Raw genomic sequence first — 22263 nt, 5'->3', positions numbered from 1 at the left:
GCATGTTTGATGCTCAGTTGTTCAGGTTTCTCTCCATGAATCTGGTTATATTTGTGTCACATAGGAGCTCAGAGCTTCCTGGTGTTATGATGCAATGTGTTCAGATTGGTCCAACAAATCCCCACAGCAGCATAGTAAAACCAGTGTGGCGGTTCTGGAGCCTGAGTGGGAGATCAGGGACGTTTTCCACAGCTCTGCTGTCTGACTCCTGAGTTTGGACCTCCAGTTGTTTCATCAGACTAGAACCTCCTCCCACCCGCTGTAGAAACTGACACACATGATTATTCTGCCTCTGATTGTTGGTTCTGGAAAGTTTCTTATTCTAAATCCTTCAGAAAAAGAGAAAAGTTCACTGAAACTGTTGATGTCGTTTTTTATTCATGTTAAACGAAACAGAAGAACCAAAAACAGGTTCTGTTCTGCGGTTCTGTTTCATCGGTTCTGAATGCAGAACCAGGAAGTGTCTCCATGTCCTCAGGTCCGATACTCCCAGCCTGCAGCTTTTCATTTCTAGATGAATTCAGATCAATTAGAGCAACAAATGAGATGTTAAAGTTTATCAAACCAGAATGTTGATGATGCTGAGACACAATAAAGTTTCCACAGAGGAAAACGGATCTTGTTCCTGTCGACGATGGTGATGATGATGATGATGATGATGATGATGGTGATGATGATGATGATGATGATGATGATGATGATGATGATGATGATGATGATGATGATGAAGGCTCAGGCACTGAAACAGAACCAGCTGGAACCAAAGCAGGAGGTTCTGATGATGATGAGTTTCTGTTGTCTTCCTGAAGGGTTGGAGTTGCTCCTCAGAAATCTGAGGTCACTGAGGTCACTGAGGTCACTGAGGTCAGCTGTTCCAGTCGCCTGCATGTTCAGAGCAGCATAACTGCAGCACTAAGGCTGCAGCCTTAGTGCTGCAACCGGACTGGACTCTCCGTCTGTCTAGAGAGTCCAGTCCGGTTGGTGAGGTGTGAATGCTAAGCTAACTGGTTCGTCTACAAACCTCTGTCTCTGTTTGGTTCAATCAATCAATCAATCAATCAAATTTTATTTGTATAGCACATTTCAGCAGCAAGGCATTTCAAAGTGCTTTACATAATTAAAATAAAAATAAAAACAGAGAGAGAGATTTAGAAAAAGATTTAAAAAGTTAAAAACATCGATCCACATGAGGTGGACTCTGTGAACTCTGGCTCTTCCACGGTGGCCCCACATGGGCCTTACATGGGCAAACCCATATGGGACCCATCTGGTCTGCCCTTCTTTTCCCCATATGGGGCCCACCTAGGCATGCTGGCAGGGAGAGGGGGCAACAAAACCCCGTCTGGAGGGGGCGGCGCGCCGATGATGTTTCCCCTTCAGCGCCTTACGCTCCTTCACCTCGTGCACATAACGAGGTGGATGTGGAGGGGGGCGGGGGGGGGCGACCTATGTTTTCTCATCCACCTGAATAATGTGGAGTTGCGCCACTGCAAACACAATCACTCCTGTCTCAGCGGCCCGATGCCTCGGCCTGCAGGAGAGTAACAGGAGCCTAAAAGGCTGATGAGTCACTGGGAGGAGAACCTGCTGGTTCTGTTACCTTCAGATTTACTTAGAAATGATCGGATCTTTAAATACTTTCCTTAAGAATCTGGATCTGCTTCTTCAAAGAGGCTGTTTATGGATGGTTCCAACGTTTATTTTATGAATGAACAGAAAGACAAACGGTGAAATGTTCAGGCGACGCTGCTTTCAGAGGAGCGTTTCTCTTTACGTCTAAGGCATTAATGATTTTATGACTTTCTCTTAACTATGCATGTGTTAACAAGCTTTAACAGATGCATGTCTGAGTTAAGATGAATTAAAACATAAACACTTCCTGCTGAGCCTCTCTGGCAGAAACGGCTGCAGAAAAACATGCTGAGTCACCAGTGTTGACTCAGCATGTTGAGAACAAACGTCGGGTCTGTTTGTTCAGATCTTTAAAGACTTTCCACAAAAATCTGGATCTGCTTCTTCAGAGAGTTTCAATATTTATGAATCTTATTTTTACAAATCAGCAGAACAAACCGGTTTGGTGCCACAACAAACTATTAATAAACGGTGAAATCTTCAGGGTGTGTTGCAGCAGCTTTGACAGGAGCCTGGCTGGTTGCCATGGAAACAGTGGCATAAATACACACTGCCGTCTGTGTGAGGAACGTCCTATGGACTCAAGTTTTAGTTTTTATTCTAAAACCTGAAGCACATTTTGTTTATCCAACTGATAAAAGTTAAAGTTTAAATGAAGCTCCAGAGCTGCAGCTCTAAACTATTTTGGTTCAGTTTTTTTGCTGCTTCCTAAAAGGAAACAGTTTAAATGTGACTTTTTACCAGAAACCTTGAATTACTGATCCAGGATCTGATCAGGTTTTGTCCTCCAACATGGCAGCGTTGCTTCTCTCAGCGTTAATCTGATGCTTTATTTTAATTAAGAGGAAAGATGATGACTGATTCCTGATGCTGATTGGTGCAGCAGCAGCAGTTCTCACTGTTGGATCTGATTTTTATGACAATTATTGTAAAAGGGGTCACCCTGGACAGGTCGCCAGTCTGTCGCAGGGCAACACAGAGACACACAGGACACACAACCATGCACACACACACTCACACCTAGGGGCAATTTGGAGAGGCATTTAAATATGTTTTGTAAAGATAAATACATGTGATGGATGCTTCTGCGTTTTGATTGAATTGTGCAAATATTCTAATAAGCAATTTTTTATTCTTTTAAATATTTGTGGTCTTTGTGCCTCCATGCTGAAACTGTGGGCGTTTTATGCTGTGTTCAGGTTTGAGCTGGATCTTCCACATCGCAACAGAGTTAGACCAAACAGGTAGAATAAAGTAAAAAACAACAGAAAATAAAAAGGTTTAATGTCATTTTAAAATAACTCAGGATGGGAGCAGTTCTGCCGTGAACAGGAAACTTATTACAAATGTCTGATGTCACCTAAACCACAAGAATCACATTTTCAAACCACCAGCAGCCTCAGAAAAACCAGACGTCCCTCTGAACACAGGTGTACTTATCACTGAAATAAAGTTTCCATAACCACAGAGTAAAAACCAGTTGAATGAACCGCCTCAGTAACCAGTGAAGATGTTATGTTCCCCATTGTTTGAGAGCAAAGACCACGAGCAGCAGAACATTTAGTTAAAAGCTGACAGATAATCAGGATGTGATCCTCTGTATGTCAGCACAAGAACTTTAAAACAAATCCTAAAATCAACGGTGGTCAGTGAACATTGAACAGGAGGGATTTGACTGGATTTACTGGGTTTGCTGAGAAATCTGGCTGCTGCGTGAAATGGAGGATTCATCCAGGCAGGTAAAAAGGGTGTTACAGTGGTCCAGACGAGATGAACGCATGAATGAGTTTCTCTAAGTTAACTCTGGAAACCATCCATCCATCCATTTTCTTCCTCTTATCCGGCGTCTGGTCGCGGGGGCAGCAGCTTCAGAAGGGAGGCCCAGACTTCCCTCCCCAGCCACTTCTTCCAGCTCCTCCGGGGGAATCCCAAGGCGTTCCCAGGCCAGCCGAGAGACGTAATCCCTCCAGCGTGTCCTGGGTCTTCCCTGAGGCCTCCTCCCGGTGGGACCTGAACTCCTCACCAGGGAGGCGTCCAGGAGGCATCCTGACCAGATGCCCGAGCCTCAACTGGCTCCTCTCGACGTGGAGGAGCAGCGGCTCTACTCTGAGTCCCTCCCGGATGACCGAGCTTCTCTCTCTAAGGGAGAGCCCAGCCACCCTGTGGAGGAAACTCATTTCGGCCGCTTGTATCCGTGATCTCGTTCTTTCGGTCTTGACCCAAAGCTCATGACCATAGATGAGGGTGGGAACGTAGATCGACCGGTAAATCGAGAGCTTCGCTTTTTGGCTCAGCTCTCTCTTCACCACGACGGACCGGTACAGCGCCCGCTTCACGGCAGACGCTGCCCCAATCCGCCTGTCGATCTCCCGCTCCCTTCTTCCCTCATTCGTGAACAAGATCCCCAGATACTTAAACTCCTCCACTTGAGGCAGGACGACCCCCCTGACCCGGAGAAGGCACTCTACCCTTTTCCGGCTCAAGACCATGGCCATGGATTTGGAGGCACTGAGCCTCATCCCGGCTGCGAACCGCTCCAGTGAGAGCTGCAGATTTGTTAGATATTAGAAGTGTTTCTTAAATAAACACAGCTAAAAGCTGCCTTGCTGGTTACTGAGGCGGTTATGGAAACTTTATTTCAGTGATAAGTACACGTTGTTCAGAGGGACGTCTGGTTTTTCTGAGGCTGCTGGTGCTTTGAAAATGGGATTCTTGTGGTTTAGGTGACATCAGACATTTGTAATAAGCTTCCTGTTCACTGCAGAACTGGGGGGTGAAGCATGTGACCTGCTGGGCTGCTGCCATGCAGCAGGGTCAGCTGCATGTTGTCTGTAGACAATGAAACTGTAGGCTGGCTTATTTTAAAGATGTTTATTTGGTGCTGCTGTTTACCACAAGCTAACAGTTCAGAGGAAAACAGTCTCATGAATCATCGCCAGACATTTGCTGCATGTTTTCTCTGACAGTTTCCACTTTCTGCTTCCTCTTTAATAATATTTTAGAAATATTGGAACTGAGGCTGAATGTTAAACAAGAAGTTAAAGTCTGTTAAAGTAAATAAAATAGATGTTCAAGGTTTTTAAACTCAGATTTTTCCTTTGGATTTTAAACTGACTAAGATTACAGATGACAGATTGTTGCCAAATCTGCCATCCACTTTTCCACCCATCCTGTGAAGGAGGGAGAACCGTTTAGACCTCGGTCAGCTTCTGGGAAGAATAAATGTTGGTCGTTTCTTTTCAGGACTGCGTGTCAGTAGCTCTGCTCCCAGCCATAAATATGCATCTTTTCTAGATTTGCTCTTTCAGTCCAGCTTCATTTCTAAAGCATTTATGAGACCAAACAGAACCAAACTATGTTGAAATGACAAACATGTCAAATTAGACACAGCATATAAATAAATATGACTTTTCAAAAAACAAAACCCAAACAAATGTGACCAAAACTTGAATTACAATCTCAAAGTGCTTCTGAGAAAGAATTTTAGCCAAATGCCTGAAAATAGGAAAGTTTTATATGGTAACTGTCCTGAATATATTGAAGCAGTGCTGCTGTTAGTACAAGGTGCGGCTCCACCCTCCTCTCACTGTGAGGAGGCGGTTTACTCTTATGCACCATGTGTCCTTTCTGAGAGGGGAAGGAGGCGACGTATCACAGCCGCTCTAAAGAGAAACTCAGAGTTAAACACCTTATTGCAGCCGCTTCTCTCTGCTGGCATGTCGGCTGTCATGGCGTTTTGGACTCTGATTTTTGTTCCAGTTCTGTGTAAGTACTGACCTCTTGTACATCTTCTCCAGTTTTCTGAAGGAAAAGTCAATGATTGTTAAAATTTTCTGATCTGATTGAAGTCCAGCGTATTTTGAAGCGGTAAAAGCAGAAAAGTTTATTTCTGACATGTGAAGTCATAGACGCTTGTAGATGACATTGGTCCTGTTTAACAATTAATGCACCTCATTCAGCATTTCTGCTGTGATCAGCAAAATATAATCAAAAGTATTTCTGGTGCTGAACTGAAAACTGATACATTCCAACATAACGGAGGACAAAACTGCCCACCTGTTTGTGGTGTGTCAGGGTGGAGGAGGTGGAGGAGGTTGGTGTGTCTGTCTGATCACATGAGGCTCTGTCCCTGCAGGGATCCTGTGTCTCTGCTTGGTTTTTTCTCCCTCCACAGACATCAGAAAACTTGGGAAGTTTTTGTTCCTGAAGTTTAGGAATCAGCTGCTGACTTCAGGTTGGGAAATATTTCCATTTCCTCTCAGAAAGCCTGAGACAGAAGCTTCTGCAAACCTTCACTATGAAATTCTACTTTAGATGAATCTCCCTCAGATAAACCAGACTGACAGTTTCTCCATTTAATTTTTGGCAGCTTTTGATTCAAATATTTTTTTTCTGCGTCATTTTCCTCCCTTGCATGAATAATGTTAGAGTTTTTACAGCTGTGTGCAGCATCCTTTGACATTGTGTGTAAAATCCTGAGCTTTAATTAACAGCAAAATGCCTCAACAGCACATTTCTGAGGCGTTCAGTGGCTGAGACCTGCCTGAGGCTAAACAGCCACTGAATGTCTCACTGCCTGGCATGTCTGACCCCGGACGGGGACAGGAATGCATCCTGGGAATGCAGTCCTGTCCCCTGGGGGGACGTGTCGGATTGGCTCCACATCCTTTGATGCATCAACGGAGAGAAAAGCTGAGTGCAGTGGACAATGGAAATTTCCCTCTGCACTTGTCTGTCTTTTGTTTGCTAGTCATGAGATCAGAGCCGTTAACTGCAGAATAAACTTTCAACGTTTTGCCTCCAGACGTCAGTAAACAAGTTATTGTTTCTTTGTAATTGAGTCAGTTTTCAGTTTGTGCTTCAAATTGTTGTGAATTTTAGTAAGTCCTCTTCATTGTAGAGGTTAAAACACTCAGAGCTACGGCTGATGTCTTTGACTGCTGTACTGGGTGGGAGCTGGTTGAGGTCAAGGTCGTTCCTGAAGGTCGTTTTCCTGCTTTATTGTTTCCCAGATTCCCGCTGCATGATACTGCCACCACCATGCTACAGTCTGTGGTGTTTGAAAGCCTGAATGTCTCTGCTTATATCTAGCCAACATGTGGATAATTTTCTTTTGATATTATTTGAAATTGTGGTTATTGAATGGTATTTATGGGTTTTTTGTTTCTCTTAGGTTTTCTGTGATGTTTTTGTAATGTTTGTATTATTGTGATTTTATTTGTGGAGTGAACTCCAGGAAGAATCGTTCCCACTACGGCAGAGAAGCTAAACTAACCAGGATGATGTAGCCTGGCTTTGACTTGTAAACCTGAAGGTGGTTAAAGTCCAGATGTCACCATGATCTGCTCCCTTTTTCCTTCAGACTTGGCAAACATTCACACCAGCCCTGTTCAGTCCACTTTCTGTGTTCATTTAGTTTCTGTGTCGTCTTTCCTGCCCTTGATTAATCTCAGCCGTGTTTCCCCACCAGGTCCTTGTCTTAGCTGTCGATTGTCGTGGCTCATGGATGAACATCTGTTGGTCATTCATTTCCTGAAGTGGTTTTTTAAAGTCATCCTGGTTCCCATTGGTTTTTAAAACACAACAGTTGTTGGTTTTAACTGCTCCACGGTTCTCCCCGTCTTTAAACGGTTCAGCTGTGCTGTGATCCACATAACACAATAAAACCTGGTTGATCTTCAGCATGTTTGATGCTCAGTTGTTCAGGTTTCTCTCCATGAATCTGGTTGTATTTGTGTCACATAGGAGCTCAGAGCTTCCTGGTGTTATGATGTAATGTGTTCAGAGCGTCGCTACAAATACAGCAGCATAATAAAATTGGTAAATACCTTCATCGGTTCTGAATGCAGAAGCAGGAAGTGTCTGAACTCACTGAGGTCAGCTGTTCCAGTCGCCTGCATGTTCAGAGCAGCATAAACTGCAGCATAACTGCAGCACTAAGGCTGCAGTGGCTACAGGGTGAAAGTCCTGACCTTTCCTCACAGTGGAAGTTGGATCAGCAGCTCAGCTACAAAGTGGTCGACCACTGACTGCATTCACACCATGTCTGGTTTATTCCAACTCCAGTCCGTCTGTCTAGAGAGTCCAGTCCGGTTGGTGAGGTGTGAATGCTAAGCTAACTCTGGTTCGTCTACAAACCTCTGTCTCTGTTTGGTTGAAGTGAACTCTGGTTCAGTTTGAATGCTTGTGAACACCAAGCGGACTGGAGACCGCTCCAAAGGCAGGAAGTGGACTGCAGCGCAGGGCATTCTGGGTAAATGCAACCAAAGCTAACATGCTAGTCTAGCGCTAGCAGCAGAACAGGTTGGTTTGACTCAGAACCAGAGCAGCTGGAGGTGGAGCAGATGGTGGAGTTCTGGTTCCTGATCAAACCGAGTTCACTGAACATCTGAAGACATCAACCAGGAGGTAAAAGCTCAGATCCAGATTGAATCAGATCCAGACTGGATCAGATCCAGACTGGATGAGATCCAGACTGGATCAGATCCAGAATGGATCAGATCCCGACTGGATCAGATCCAGACTGGATCAGATCCATCCAGATTGGATCAGATCCAGATTGGATCAGATCCAGACTGGATCAGATCCAGACTGGATCAGATCCAGACTGGTCTCCCAGCTGGACAGAGTCCCTCAGGCTTCAGGACAACAAAGTCCATGTTCTGCTGTGGCATCACACTGTTTGGTTTAACTTCAGAAAAATGGGAGTGTCTCTTTATTAACTGCATGTAAACTTCTGGTTTCTACTGGAAGCAGACGCCATTTTTCTCCTACCTGAGCATGTGGATGTATTTTCAACCATTTCTTTGGGCTTAATTAGAGAGAAACTCTCACAGTTTGTTAGAAGCGGCGCTGTGTTTGTGAAAATCAGGTTCGAAGTTACAACGCATCAAAAATGACCCCGTCCTCCCATCTGGGGGGAGCGGAGGGGAGGGGGGGAACTCCTTATAAGGACGTGTCCTTATAAGGAGTGAGGCGCGCCGTCCATTCGACCACCGCTGGCCAATCACGGCTCCCCTAACATCGTCACGTCTGGAGGATCAGTCAGTGTGTTTCGTGTGAAGCCGGCAGACAGTCAGGTGGGAACTGGGTGTAAAAACACGTCCGGCTCTGCGCTGTTTCATCCTCATGGATCTCTGGAAGGTTCTGCTTCTCCGTGAGTTTTTCGGTTCTTAGTTCTGTGTCTTTGTAAAGTCAGGTTCGGTTCTGATGTCGGCAGTTCTGTTCGGAGTTTATCGGCATCTTTTCTGCGGGGTTTAGGAAAGCTGAGGCTGTTGGTACCGAACCAGAACAGAACCTGTCACACACTCAGAGCGACGTGGAGTTTATGGCTTTTAAATTATGATAAATGATGAACGGAAGGAGAATTCAGGATGATTCGGTTCGGGTTCTGTTGCGTCATCAGCAGGTCGGATAAATGAAAAGCTGCTGGTTGTTTGTGCCTTTAAACTGGGAGTCATTCAGAATCTGCGAACATTAAATTATGAAACTGATTAAACGCGGATATTGTTGCTTATGAAGCTGTTGATACTTTTTGTTGTAATTACAGTTATTTCTCATGAGGCTCGTTTGTCAGATTAATAACTTTTATAAAACAAGCTTCTCTTTAAACGCACAAAAAATGTTTTTGTCTGTAATATTCTAACTTCAAACAATGTTTAAATTCACTGGAAGCAGAAAATTATCCTAATGATTGGGAATAAATGACATGGAATGGCGCAACTACACATTATTCAGGTGGATGCGAAAACATAGAGATGCGCCCCCCCATCGCACCTTCACGACGAAGTGAGGGGGAGAGGGGGGGGGGGGGCAAAACTCGCTACATTCACCTCGTTATGTGCGCGAGGTGAAGGAGCGTAAGGCGCTGAAGTGTCCGGGGAAACGTCATCGGCGCGCCGCCCCTCCGTTGCATACCCTGCATTTTGCGCCACTGATGACATGCATCATGTATCAGCAGCTCGTTTTAGTCACAGTCGTGTTATAAATGCGATTTGGGCAACAAAGCAGAGATAACAGAGATGCTGTAATATTTAACTTCCGGAATGAATCACCCCAGATAGCACAGAGTGATTGAAACAACATTGAATCAATGTCAGCCAGAAACAGATCAGTGTTTAGATCCTCTGACAGTTGATCACCTTGTTTTAACCTGATGGAGAATCTGGAGCATTTAGTTTCCAACCTGTGGTCTGTTTGTGTTTCAGTGACTGCAGCAGCTGAAGCTGCAGCAGCTGCAGCACTAAGTCTAACCAGGAAGGTTGGTGAGGACGGCGTGACGCTCAGCCTGGGAGACAGACAGCTGAAACCTGGCGACCTGGTGGTCTGGTTCTGCGGTCCAGAGACGGGGAAGGAGCATCGTCTCTTCGAGGTCGAGATCGGGAATCATGATGGGCCGACCAAACGAGACCAGTTTGATCTGGATCCGACCACCGGCGCTCTGACCATTAAGCCTCTCTCAGCTACAGACTCTGCAGTCTATTATGGTCAGATCATCAACGGCGACGGGATCAATCGATTCTTCAACCTGACAGTGGAGGGTAAGTGTCCCAGCCGGATCAGTACACACAGGTCCTAGCGGGGCTTTGACTAGGCCAGAGATGATCTGAAACGTCCCAATAATCTGAGCATCTTTAAGATTATCAAAAGAGAAAAACTGAGTCAAAAAAGAACAATGTTGCCATGGGAACCAGGAATGAACTCTGTTTCTCTCCAGCCAGACTGGGATTATCAGGTGGGGTTAATATTTCCAACAGGCTGAAGAGCCGAAACAATGACTGGAGCTGAGATCAACAGATGACGACCTTCATGACGACCTTCATCTCTCACTAACATGAAAAACGTCTGAAACTAAAATGACAGTGAAATAAACTAAATCTGCTCAGGTCAGCCAGCCGGGTCCAAACCAGATTCCCTAACAGAAAAGTTTTACAGTCATCTAAACCTCCATGCAAAACGTTAAAAACATTTTAAAACACTAAATGTTTCGGAGGATTTTAACTCCCAAACTTTTATAGATATTATTTATCTTGTAGATTAAAAATCTCTTGATTTGGAAAAATCTCAGCCGGTCCATGGATAGAAACTGAACATTTTATTAATCCTAGAAATGGAAACTCATTACAAAACCTTCTGCTGTTTGCTTCACAGGGCCTGATCCCATCCATCCCATCCAACCAACACCTGACCCTCAACAACATGGAAACATCGGGATCATCATCGGTGTCGTCGTTGTTGTTGTTTTCATCTGTTTCCTCATCGCTTTTATAGTGAAGAAGAAAAATATATGTGAGTAATTAAAGGTGTTTTATTTTGATCATATTAATCTTGTTTTATTGTTTACATCTCACTGCATTTGGACCAGCGGAGTGATGCAGATCATGTCTACCTGGTTACATACTACGGTTTCATTCCCTGTCCTTTCTGACCGATGTTCCTCTCTGTCCTCTCCACAGGCAGCTCTGATTCTATCGTCTGATCATTCGACCTTCTCTCATTCCTGACCAACGAGCCTCAGCTGATCCAAACCGACTCCTGCCAAGAAAAACTCCAGATTTCTGTTGAAAGATTTTCAGTTCTTCCACCAACATTTCCGACCAGCAGCTCTGACAGATGTGGAAACTCAACATGTTTAGTGTCTGTCATTCATTTCTTGTTCAGAGTCTGGGAGTTTTCTGTTGCTCCTGATCATGGTGCTCCTTTATCCTCAGTGAGCAGAGGGACCTCAGGGGCCACAGGAGCCTCAAGGGCCTCAGGGAGAAGCATTGGGACCTGCTTTATGTTTGTACCATTGTGTCCTGCTAGTTCAACGGTTCAAACACCAAATATACCTTAATGTGCATTAATGCAGTCAGACTGTCTACAGCTAAAGCTAACAGTCAGACTGTCTACAGCTAAAGCTAACAGTCAGACTGCCAACAGCTAAAGCTAACATCTACAGTCTTCCTTAGCGCTGCTCTCAGGGGTTCAGCCAATCGGCACCAAGGAAAATAAATGCTGCTCCATTATTTGCTGCTTTGCAAACACCAGCCAATAGTGTGTTAAGTAGCACTGCAGGCATTTCAGTGCAGCATTTTCAGTAGAATATTTTAGATCAACTCGTAGCACAGAAAACTGAATTCTGAAACAACGTGCCTAGCCTTTGATTTTACAGTAAAAATGTATTCTGTTCAGTTAGCATTAGCTTGGCATCTCGCTTCAAAGCTAAATCCACTAAGACATTTTGTTGTTTGATGTTAAGAAGCATTTTTCATCTCAGGATCTCGTAAGGGCTCAACAAGGGCGAGCAGAGTATTAAAAAGATTAAAAAGAGCTAAAGGTGCACCGATTGCAGTTTTACAGACGATCACAGTTTACCAATATTTTTAAAAGCCTGACCTGCCATTTCAGATTCTGGCTGATGCCAGTTTTTTTATCTCTGGCCAGTCTGTCAGTCAGACCTGCTCACAAAGGACAGAGGTCGAAAACATCAGTGTATCGGCTTCACGTGTAAAAATCACTGATCTCCCAAAAACTCAGTCATAAAAACACTTAGTTTTTATTATAACTTAGAGACTGAAGGGTATTCATTACTTTTACAAATTTAGAGCCCCGTTAGTAAGTCCAGAGAATATTTTTACATGTTTAGCTTCCCAGAACAGGGATTAGGACAAAGCTACATCAGCCACAACGTTTCAGACGCCTGTTCTCCAGAACACGAATTAGACCAGAGGAAACTTATCAACCCTGAACAGGAGAAACTAGTTACAGACTTTAGATCAACATTGGATTATTTTTCTTCTTTTACTCTTTCCTTTGATTTGTTAATTTGTTTGTATTTCCTTTTAATTCCTGTAAAGCCCTTTGTGTTGCCTTGTTGTTGGAAATGTGCTGAATAAATAAAATGACCAAAATGAAGGAATTTGGCACCGATAATCACTGAACCCCCAGAGAGAAAACAAACATCTTAATGCCTCCTCTAAACAGCCAGTGTGTCTTATTTAATGTTTAAGGTTAAATTATGTTATTTAAAAACAAAAATCAAATTTATTTAAAATGGATTCAAACCAAAGAGTTCAGAAATATGTGCACATGTATGTTTGGATTAATATCTGCAGATTCTCTTTAGATGTTTCTTTTGCTCTTTGTAATATTAATGCCAGTTCTGCTGTTGTTTACTCATCATTTCTATTTATTACAGTGTTCAGTGTAAATATTTAGTTTATGATCATCAGGGGCAAAAATAATGTGATTAAACTCAAAATTGATCTTCCCATAAACATGATGTCTAAGTGAACCAGCAGTTTGTTGAATAAATCAATAATTAACGTAAATTTAAACTGAAATAAAAAGATCAAATTGTGTCTGGAGAAACTGTTTTATTGTTCTGTTTATTTATTGTTTTAAGTTCAAATATCAAGTTTTAATCTTCACAGATGTTTCCATAATTCAGTCTTTAATAATACCTGTGTTTCTGTCCATCGTTGATTTTCTGCCTCAGTTTCCTTCTGGTTTGTGAAAATTATTTCTGAATAATATAAAAAATAAAACTTTAGTTTTTATAGTTGATTAAACCGATTCTGGATGTTAAACTGTCAGATCAAAGCTGCTCTTTCAAACTGTTGATTTTATTTTACTGCTCCATCACCGTTCTGCTCTTTTTCATGTCTTCCTTTGTGAAAGTCGTTTCTATCAGAAGCTTTTTGTTTCATTCTGCACATGCAGCAGCTTTGTGTGTGATTATGGGAGGAAGGTGTTGAGCTCATCAGATCCTCTGGTCGCGGCGGCGGCGGCCTCTGATTCTTCAGTCGATCTGCAGTAGCTTGAGGCAGCAGTGGCCCCACAGCAGTGTGTGTGGCAGAAACTGGGCCCTCTGGCAGCAGGGCTGCTGGGGCCGATCCGTCCTGCAGACACAGAGCCGTGGAGGTAAACGGCTGCATTTCCTCTCTGCTGCAGCTGCTGCTTTGGTGATTTTCCTCACTTTGATTGACTTTCTGTTTCTAATTTTTATGGCTTTATAATTGTCTGATCTCGGTGTTTTCCAGCAGGAGGTTTAACCTCCACTTGGTGTTCCTCAGGGCTCAGTGCTGGAGATGCTTCTGTTTATTATATATGAATAGGTTTCATTTGAATCAATTAATCAAATTTTATTCGTACAGCACATTTCAGCAGCAAGGCATTTCAAAGTGCTTCACATAATTGAAATAAAAACAGAATGTGACATTGAATAAACAGTGAGAAAGAGAAAGATTTGGAAAAAGATGAAAACATTAAAACCTGCACCCCTTTTAGGACTTTAGTCAAAAACGCCGTTTGACTCCAACCTCTAGGTTTGTAGCTGAAACGCCATCAACTGGGACTCTGAACCCCGTGGGACTTTAGCTAAACGTCGTTAAGACATCATTAAGACGTAAACAGCGAGAAACAGAAATAAAAAGAAATTAATAAATGAGTGAAAATGAGTCAGCACTTCAGAAAGTCACCTCATGTGAGGGACTTCCTTAAGAGGAGGAGGAAGGAGGGACTTGTCCTCCGTGCTCTGGTAACCATGGAAACCAGACTGAAGGAGGGACTTGTCCTCCTCCTCCTGCTCCCTCAGCGTCTCTCCGAGCCTCAGTCACTCAGTGCCTTCCCTCCCATCATGTTTTCTCCCGCCAGCTGCGGGATGCTCGCCTCTCTTCTCGGTGAGGGCTCACTGCTTCACGGCTCCGTCCTGATGGGACTCAGGATTCAGCTGCCATGTTCTGAAGGTTTTTATTCGTTTAGATGAAATGCCTCCCTCGTCCATGTGGAAGCAGCTGCAGGGAGACGTTGCATCATTTTCATCAGCCGCTGGTCAAAACTTCATGTTCAGATTAGATTAATAATTTAAGATGAGAAAGAAGAAGAGGACAGTCAGTCAGCTGTTAGCATTCAGACACTGGCGTCTCTGAATGCTGACAAGCATCTCGCGAAAATCTAATAACTAAATGGAGTAATAAATCTGAGTCGACACAAACCTACAGACTCCACCTCTGCATATGTGGAGTCTGATTTATTAACGTTGTTATTATCTGCCGTGTGTTTCTGTCCAGGGATGTGCTGATAAATGATCTTTTTATAAACAGAGATGCCAGCTCCTCTCATTGTGTTGTGCTTTAAAGGTCTGAGTGAACCAGGAATCCAACGTCCTCTGAAGGAATTAAATCATTTTCCATTGTTTCATGTACCACATTGACGCCTTCAGCAAGAAGAGAGGAGGGCGGCAGGTTAATGCATTATGGGAAAATTAACAATAAAAGACAACATCGTCTGATAAAGAGCAACATGAATGATATTTTCTCTCTGGGGCGGATTAGCTGTGGAAGAAATGATCATTTTTATTAAGTAGTTCAGTAATCAGAATTATTGTTATTGTTGTTGTTGGTTAAAGTATTTTTGCTCCAGATTGCATGTTTTAGTTCTCTCACTGAGACTCCATGCAAAGAGGAAAAATGAATCTGAGATGATTTACTGAAACAGAAACGAGTTTTTAGCAGAAACGTTTTCTGACTTCATCATGTGCCTCTGATGAGAAAAGATAAAGAATCATTCAGTTTCCCTATTTTCATCATTTAGTTGCTTTGACTGCAGCAGAGGAAGTTCAACACCTGACGAGGAAGATTGGTGAAAATGTGACCTTTGACCTTGGAGCCCAAGACCTGAAGCATGCCGACCACGTCATCTGGTCGCGTGGCGCCGGCAGCTCTGTGATCTACAGCGTTTACATCGGAGAGGATCAGATGAAGCAGCTGAGCAGATGTAACCTCAGTCTGAGGAGCGGCTCGCTCAGCATCCATGACCTTCGCCCTGCAGACTCTGATGTTTACCTGGGACAGATCATCAACGGCAGAGGAACCAGGAAACTCTTCAACCTGACTGTCCAGGGTGAGTGAGTCCAAAACACGAGACGAAGGCTCAGAAACATTAATGCCACAGTAAGAAGATCTGAGCTCTTTCTGCTCCTGGTGAGAAGCCAGAATGTTCAGCTGAACGTCAGGCTCAGTGATTTATTGATCAGTTTTAGCAACAAGACAAAGAAACGATGATCTGCTTCCTGCTGGCACTTTAACTTCATCAGTTTCATTAAAATCCAACATCAGTTCTGTCTGGACTATCAGGCTCCCATAAGGTTGTCTTTTTATAAACAGAGATGTTTTATTGTAATCTGCTTATTTTGGCAAACAGTTTCTGCACAACTGTAAACTATGTTTTCAATGTAGGACAGCTGATGAGCTGTCCTACATATATATATATATATATATATATATATATGTTTATTTGCTTTGGTTCTGTAAATGACTTTTGAGAAAAGGCGTCGATTATATAAAACTTCTTTTCTTCAAACTGCAATTTCATTCAAAACTTTTATGTCAACATGTGACATGTTCATTTTAAATAATAAATTAATGAAACAGAAAATAAACAAACAATACTCAAACACCAACTGTTGAGTCTCCAAAAGGCAAATAATAAAATACAATTCAAATAAACAATATTGTCTCTTCAGTCAAGTCATGTAATGTTGGTCACATTTAAATGTAAAATACATTAAAATATTAATGGACAATGATGAGTATGATTAACTAAATACTCTTAAAGTTTTACTGCATTAAGTTTTCTTGTGCTTGGAGCAGGATTTTGACTTGCACGTTGTGATTATTGTTTGCTAAAGTGAATGAAGAGTTTATAAGAAAAACTGGATGAAACTAGTTCAGTTATAACTCAGTTATAAGCTACAAGCTCAACCTGTTTCTGCTGAAATAAACATTATTTATTAATACTTCCTGTAATGATGATCCAGTCAGGGCCGTGAATCTGTTTGTCTCCTGGTTGCTTCACAGACTCCGACCCACCGACCTCTGACCCCCCTCACAGCAGGGAACCCTGGGTAATTCCTGTCATTGTGACTGTCTGCATCGTCACTGTGGGACTCTTTAGTTACGCAGTGAAGAGATATTTTTGGTTAGTATCACAAAAGTTTAGTCATTTTATCACATGAATATTAAAATTCAGTTGTGATTATTTATTTTTATTCAACATTTTCAGTAAATCTCAACTCAGCTGAAAATACAGATTTAATATTTGCTTTTAACTTGAAGAACATTTCAGGAATAATCTCTGTTTGTTTGACGGTTTCAGTGTGAAACATGTTTTATTAATACTTCCTGTTGGTTACCAGCTTGTGTTATGATCATAACCTTTGCTGTGCATAATGCTGAGCTGTGATTTTCTTCTCTTTTCATTGGATCTGACCAGCAGCAGCAGTTTGTGACCAAAACCAACAGGAAGCTGATCCACTGATCAGCTCGGCGCTCCGAGTCGGGACCGACTGACGGATCCTTTCTGAAGAACCTCCACCAGTTTCCTGTTTTTCCAGCCCAGTCTGCTCTGATCCTTCTTTCCCACAAATGTTGATCCATTTTAAATCAGGATTTATTCACCGACATTGGAAGTAGTAGAAGAATAAGTTAGTAAAGTTTTGTTTCTAAAGCACATTTTCACAAACAGCAGTCAGGAAATGATTCAAAGGAAATGCAAATACATCCCTATCAATAATTTTATTTCATAAACTTGCACCAGAAAAGAAGAGTATTTTTTAGAGACGTGCCGATCAGGTTTTTTCCTGCTGATTCCGATCCCCATGAGGGCCGATCACCGATACCGATCACATAATTATTTTTTTTTATCATAAACACTACCGGTTACATTATGTGGAAAAAGGAACCATGAATTCACCTTAATTTAGACAAAAACTTGTTTTTAATAACTGTTTCCAAGAAGAAAACTAAACAAAACAGGCATTGTGCAAATTGTCCTGCTATCAGTAAAACTATCTTTAACAGACTGATAACATATGGAGGCTCTGAAGAGGCTAAATAATGCAAAGAGCCAAAATAAAACATCAACATTGCCAAAAGATTCAAGTATAAAACTTAACATTCAAAGGCAAATACAGGATCCATTACAATAAACAATCCAGAGTTACTGAATGAAACCTTCCTGTTAGCATGGCGGCTAGCTGATCACTGCTAGTTCTGAGTGGCTGTTTCTGACTGAGCGGAGTAATTATGCAGAGCAGGGAGGAGATCGATTATTTTTTTAGAGATTATCTGTCTCATGTTAGGACAGCGAAAGTTTTAATACGTATGTAAAATGTATTTTTTAGGTTAGATGCTGCAGCTTTAAGCAGAGGTTCGGTGTGAGAGTCACTACCAGGTGGAGCAGAAGCGGCGCTCCGTCTGAAATATTACTACCTGTAGCGTAGCAGCGGTTCAACAGCGAGAGCAGAACCAGCGTCTTACATCGCAGCTCCAAGACTTAATTTAGCGGGTTATTTGTTTAGCTTTCTGACCGTCATGCTAATCCGGGTGAGTGTTTGTAGCTGTGCTGCTTTACCTGCTATTTATCCTCCATGTCTTTTTTACTGCAGTGAGCCTCGATGTAGCCAAACTCCGTCAAGTATGGCATTGTTTTTATGTCGTATTAGCCTCGTTGTGTTGATGCATTTTGACCTGCTTCAATTTTCCGCCGCAACACGAAAACGTCCCCGTTCACTCAGTGCGTTATAGTTATAGTTCCTCATCGCTTAGGATTTGTTGCTGCGCGTTTGCGCAGTGTGAAGGAAAGAGGAGACCAGCTGCACAGGCAGGCTGCGAAATGAGATGCAGGTGATCGGTATCGGCAACAAGAGCCAACGATCGTTGATCACCGATCATACACTTTTTCACGGAAATCGGCCGATTATGATCGGTGGCCGATCGATCGGCACACCTCTAGTATTTTTAATCCAGTTATACTTCTCAGCTGCCTTCAACACATTCGATCATTTCATTTTTATTGTTACTCCTTAGGAAAATGAACTTTCAGATGTAGCGTCGTCGTCTTATTTCTGTAAACTAAGTTTTGATGTTAGTAAAAATGATGGTGCTTCCAACAGATGCTCCCTCTGGGATCCCTCAGGGCTTTGTGTGTGAACCTGATGTATTTTTGTGTTATAAACTCTGCCTCTGGTCCAACTGTTACTAATGTTTGAATCTGGAGAAGCACAGAGCTGCTGAAATAATCTGCTACTGGAAGATATTTTTAAAGTGTTTGAGGAAAGGTGGGTTCTGTTGTATCACTGTGTGCTTTAATGCAATAGTTAGAATGTGATCAGAAATGCACTTAGAGTAAAACACAAATGATAAAAGATGAGTGGATCAGTTCACACTAGCAGATCTGTCCAACTGACAGAAGGTCAGGAAAACAAGCAGCAATCTCTCTTTACTTCCAGTTTCTGCCCTTTGACCTCTGGCTCAGACTTTTCTGTATGAATCTAACGAGCACAAACAGCCTTCGTCTCCACAGAGGTTTCTGTTTTTAATGCTGGGTAAGATGAGTTGCATCTGATTATTGGGGTTTATTGGCTAATCTGTTATGATTTCCACCTCTTTACTCGGCTGTTGTGGTGAAGAAGGAATTTAGCTAAAAGGTTAAACTTTCTCCAGACCCCATTAAGGGACAAGGGTGTAAAGAAAATGGATGGATGCAGGTTAAACTTTTATATTTTCATAAACAAACGCCTTTAAATCTGGGAAAGGTGCAACAGCGCCATCCAGTGGCGTTTTATGGGCACTACACGACTCCTTGATGTATAACCAGATATTTGTAATATACATAAAAGTCAGAAGGAATTTTCTGGATAAATAAATATTTTACCTTCTTCCACAAAGTGCAAACTATGACTGGTGTAAATAAATGTAAATATGTACATTTACTTACTCTTGAGTGGCGTTTATTCATAAATGAGATAATTATCTGTTTTTTGTTGTTTTAATTTCCTGTGATTCCATTAAACTTCCGACATTCCGACATGTTATGGATAATTTTCCCTGATTGTGTCTAGAAATGGGACCAACCCGTAAAACCTGCATCGTTTGCCTCAGTCCTCCAAGGCACCAGGGTAAAAACAAGCCGTGACGTTTTCGCGCCAAAAACAGCGCTAAGCCCCGCCCACACACGTACGCCAGCCATTGTAACAAGCTTCTTTGATCTCTGTGACGTGTGAATCACGTCACACAGACAGCAGCTACTTCAGTTCTCTTCAGTGTTAGCATTCAGTTGTAAGTGAACCCAGAGAAGTGATTTTCCTGAACCAGCCATGAGTTCCCCTTCAGAGCAGAACCAGGTGATTTCCACGCAGACCGTGAAACCCGCCGTCGACTGCTTTTTCAGCGACCTGTCCCCAGAGCAATGGATGAGTTTGGCTTCAGGAACCCCAGATCAGAGCACCAACTGCAAGCTGACTCAGCTCCTGGGGGACACCATGGAGCTCTTCGTGGCGTCCGTCCTGGATAAGGTCCAGCGTGAAGAACTCACGTGCGTGGTCGTGGAAGACGTTGTGGGCAACATCGTCACTGAAGCTTTGTCACAAAGTATGAAGATCAAACAAGAGGTCCGAACTGAGAGCACTGAGAATTTAAACAGGTTAATTGTGGAATATGTGACGGAGAGGATCAAATCAAAGTTCCCGTCTGACGACGAGGATTCTGCAGAGAGTTACATACAGAAGATAAGTGACATGTACAGAAAGGATGCGGTGGTTCGGAAAGCCACTGTTGTGATACGAGAACTCTTTTCATTGATGTGCAAATCTCTGCCCAGGAGCAAGAGGATTCCTCTTTTTCTGCTAGTGGACAAGCAGCGGGTCAAGTCTGCCAGGAAGGTTTCCCTGAAGAGCTGTCCAGGAAATCAGGCGGACTGTGGGAAACAAGAGTCCTCCGTTCAACCTGAGGCGCCTTCAGATGGCAGCGACGAACTCGGGAACCAGAGCCAAACCTCTTACCCAGCTACCAAGCCCAAATCCAAGGTCAAATGTCTGAAAAGGAAGGTCAAAAAGTTTTTCACTAAATGTTTTCACAGACGTTCATCCACGGTTACACCATCAAGTGTACCAGAGAGCCCAGAGGAGAAAAGCTCTGCACACACCCTTCCTGCAGGATGGTTCACTCCTGCAGATAATGTCTCAGTCGTCTCACTGGCAGACAGATCCTGTCCTGTGGACCAGGAGGAAAACATCCCTTATTTGGAAAAAAGCACATTCGAGGACAAAGCTTCAGAGGTAACGTCTGTACGAGAATTTATATCCGATGATCAGCCAGCCAAACATACTCAGGCAGAAAACGTACAGCCTCAGCTGAACAGCTACGTAAAGGAAGTTTGTTCAGCTGCTGAGTCCATCATGCCTGAACCTCTGTCATACGTTCCCTCATTTGAGGAAATGCAGCAACTGGCTGCAGATTTACAAGAGCAAGGGAAAAAAACCGTAGTGAGCATCCTGGTGCACGAGCTGATCGTCCAGCTCATTAAAGCATCCAACGGGAACGTCGCCATCTCTTTTTCAGACTCTCAAGCCACACACAGACGGCTCGTAGACAAGATCTGGGCTGAAGTTCAGAAGGAAGACGTTCACATTGACCCAGAAAGAGCCTTAAAACTTGACAAGAAAATCTACAGCAGCGTCTGCAAAGCACTGAGGTGTCCAGGGGACCTTAGAGCCCTACTGCTTTTCGAAACGGCAACATTTGACAGTGCAGTCGTGTCCTGTTTCTTGAAACATCTCGTAGGACCTGTGGAGAAACCTTTCCTCTCACAGTTATTCTCAGCTGTGGGTAAAACCATATCCAAGCTGTTTAGGCAGACAGGGGCAGAGTGTGAGGAGTTCATCCCATCTGAAGACGACAGCAGCGCAGCAGAAGACGAAGCGTGGTCCGACTCCGAGCAGGACTCTGATTCAACAGCACGGAAACCCGAGGACATTAACTGGTGGCCCATGACTCCAATGTCTGACAGCCAGCAGCAGGAAAACCTGCAGGAAACCGAAGAGGGAGAAGAAGAAGAAGAGTTTTCATTTTCCTCTTCAGATTTTTTGACTGAAACTTCAGTCGAAGAAACTGAGGTAAGCGAAAAAGAGTTGGCTGTCAAGATACTAATTGGTGAGCTGATTTGGAAGATCGTGGAGAAGTCGGGGCAGTGCTACCCGAGGCAACAGTATCATACGGTCTGTGAGCGTCTGTCCCAGAACCTCTGGGCTCAAGTCAAGGCCAGTCTCGATGACGTGTCTCCGGAGAAGATTAAAAGCCTGGACCGAGTCATTTACAAAGACCTGTGTAAGAGGTGGGAGCACCCAGAGAGCCTCCTGGTTCTCCTGGATCTAGGCCAGCCTCCAATGGACCAGATCATTTTGTCTTGTATCAGAAAACGTCTCATGAACCCATCAAGATGCTTAGTTTCATAAAGATTCTGTTCAGTGATCCCCAGAAGCACAACACGTCTGTTAAAAGCAGGATTCAGAAATCTGGGATAAGAGACGAAGCCAGGCTTGATACATGACATGATCCGTTTCACAAAGGCCAAACCGGGCCGAGGAAGTGGGGCTGTGTCACACCGGGCTTGATGAATTCAGACAAATCCACACATTTATTCTACATGAGACCATCACAGACTCACTGATGCTACGACAAACATCTTTTAATGGACGATTATGAGGAACTGAAGCACTAAAAACACAAACTACAATAGAGAACAATACCAGACTCATTCAATGCATTATTAGCCCAAAATTCACTTCCAAACCAAAACATGTGCATTTTT

At 43.2% G+C, this 22263-nt stretch overlaps 1 protein-coding gene across 3 annotated transcripts in view; it reads left to right on the top strand.

Annotated features, from left to right (window-relative positions):
* LOC103472310 (C-type lectin domain family 9 member A-like) overlaps positions 1-19387 on the top strand; it is a 182306-nt gene extending 162919 nt beyond the window's left edge. The window contains exons 1-7 of one of the 3 annotated variants that reach the window (XM_017306719.2): positions 4348-5397; positions 9840-10172; positions 10783-10920; positions 11088-14360; positions 15208-15516; positions 16473-16593; positions 16891-19387. In XM_017306719.2, coding sequence (XP_017162208.2) covers positions 14069-14360; positions 15208-15516; positions 16473-16593; positions 16891-16903 — 735 coding nt within the window. In that variant the 5' untranslated portion in view covers positions 4348-5397; positions 9840-10172; positions 10783-10920; positions 11088-14068 and the 3' untranslated portion in view covers positions 16904-19387. Of the gene's footprint in view, positions 1-2583; positions 5398-8681; positions 8789-9839; positions 10173-10782; positions 10921-11087; positions 15517-16472; positions 16594-16887 lie in introns of those variants that run through there. The other 2 variants (XM_017306716.2, XM_081611815.1) reach the window with 2 other exon arrangements.
* The last annotated feature ends 2876 nt before the right edge of the window (positions 19388-22263 follow it).

This window comes from Poecilia reticulata, chromosome 1 (assembly GCF_904066995.2).
Source record: "Poecilia reticulata chromosome 1, P_reticulata-male-v2, whole genome shotgun sequence".
Lineage (NCBI taxonomy): Eukaryota > Metazoa > Chordata > Actinopteri > Cyprinodontiformes > Poeciliidae > Poecilia > Poecilia reticulata.
The sequence above is the reverse complement of the archived record's forward strand: the minus strand, read 5'-3'. Positions and strand labels throughout refer to the sequence as shown.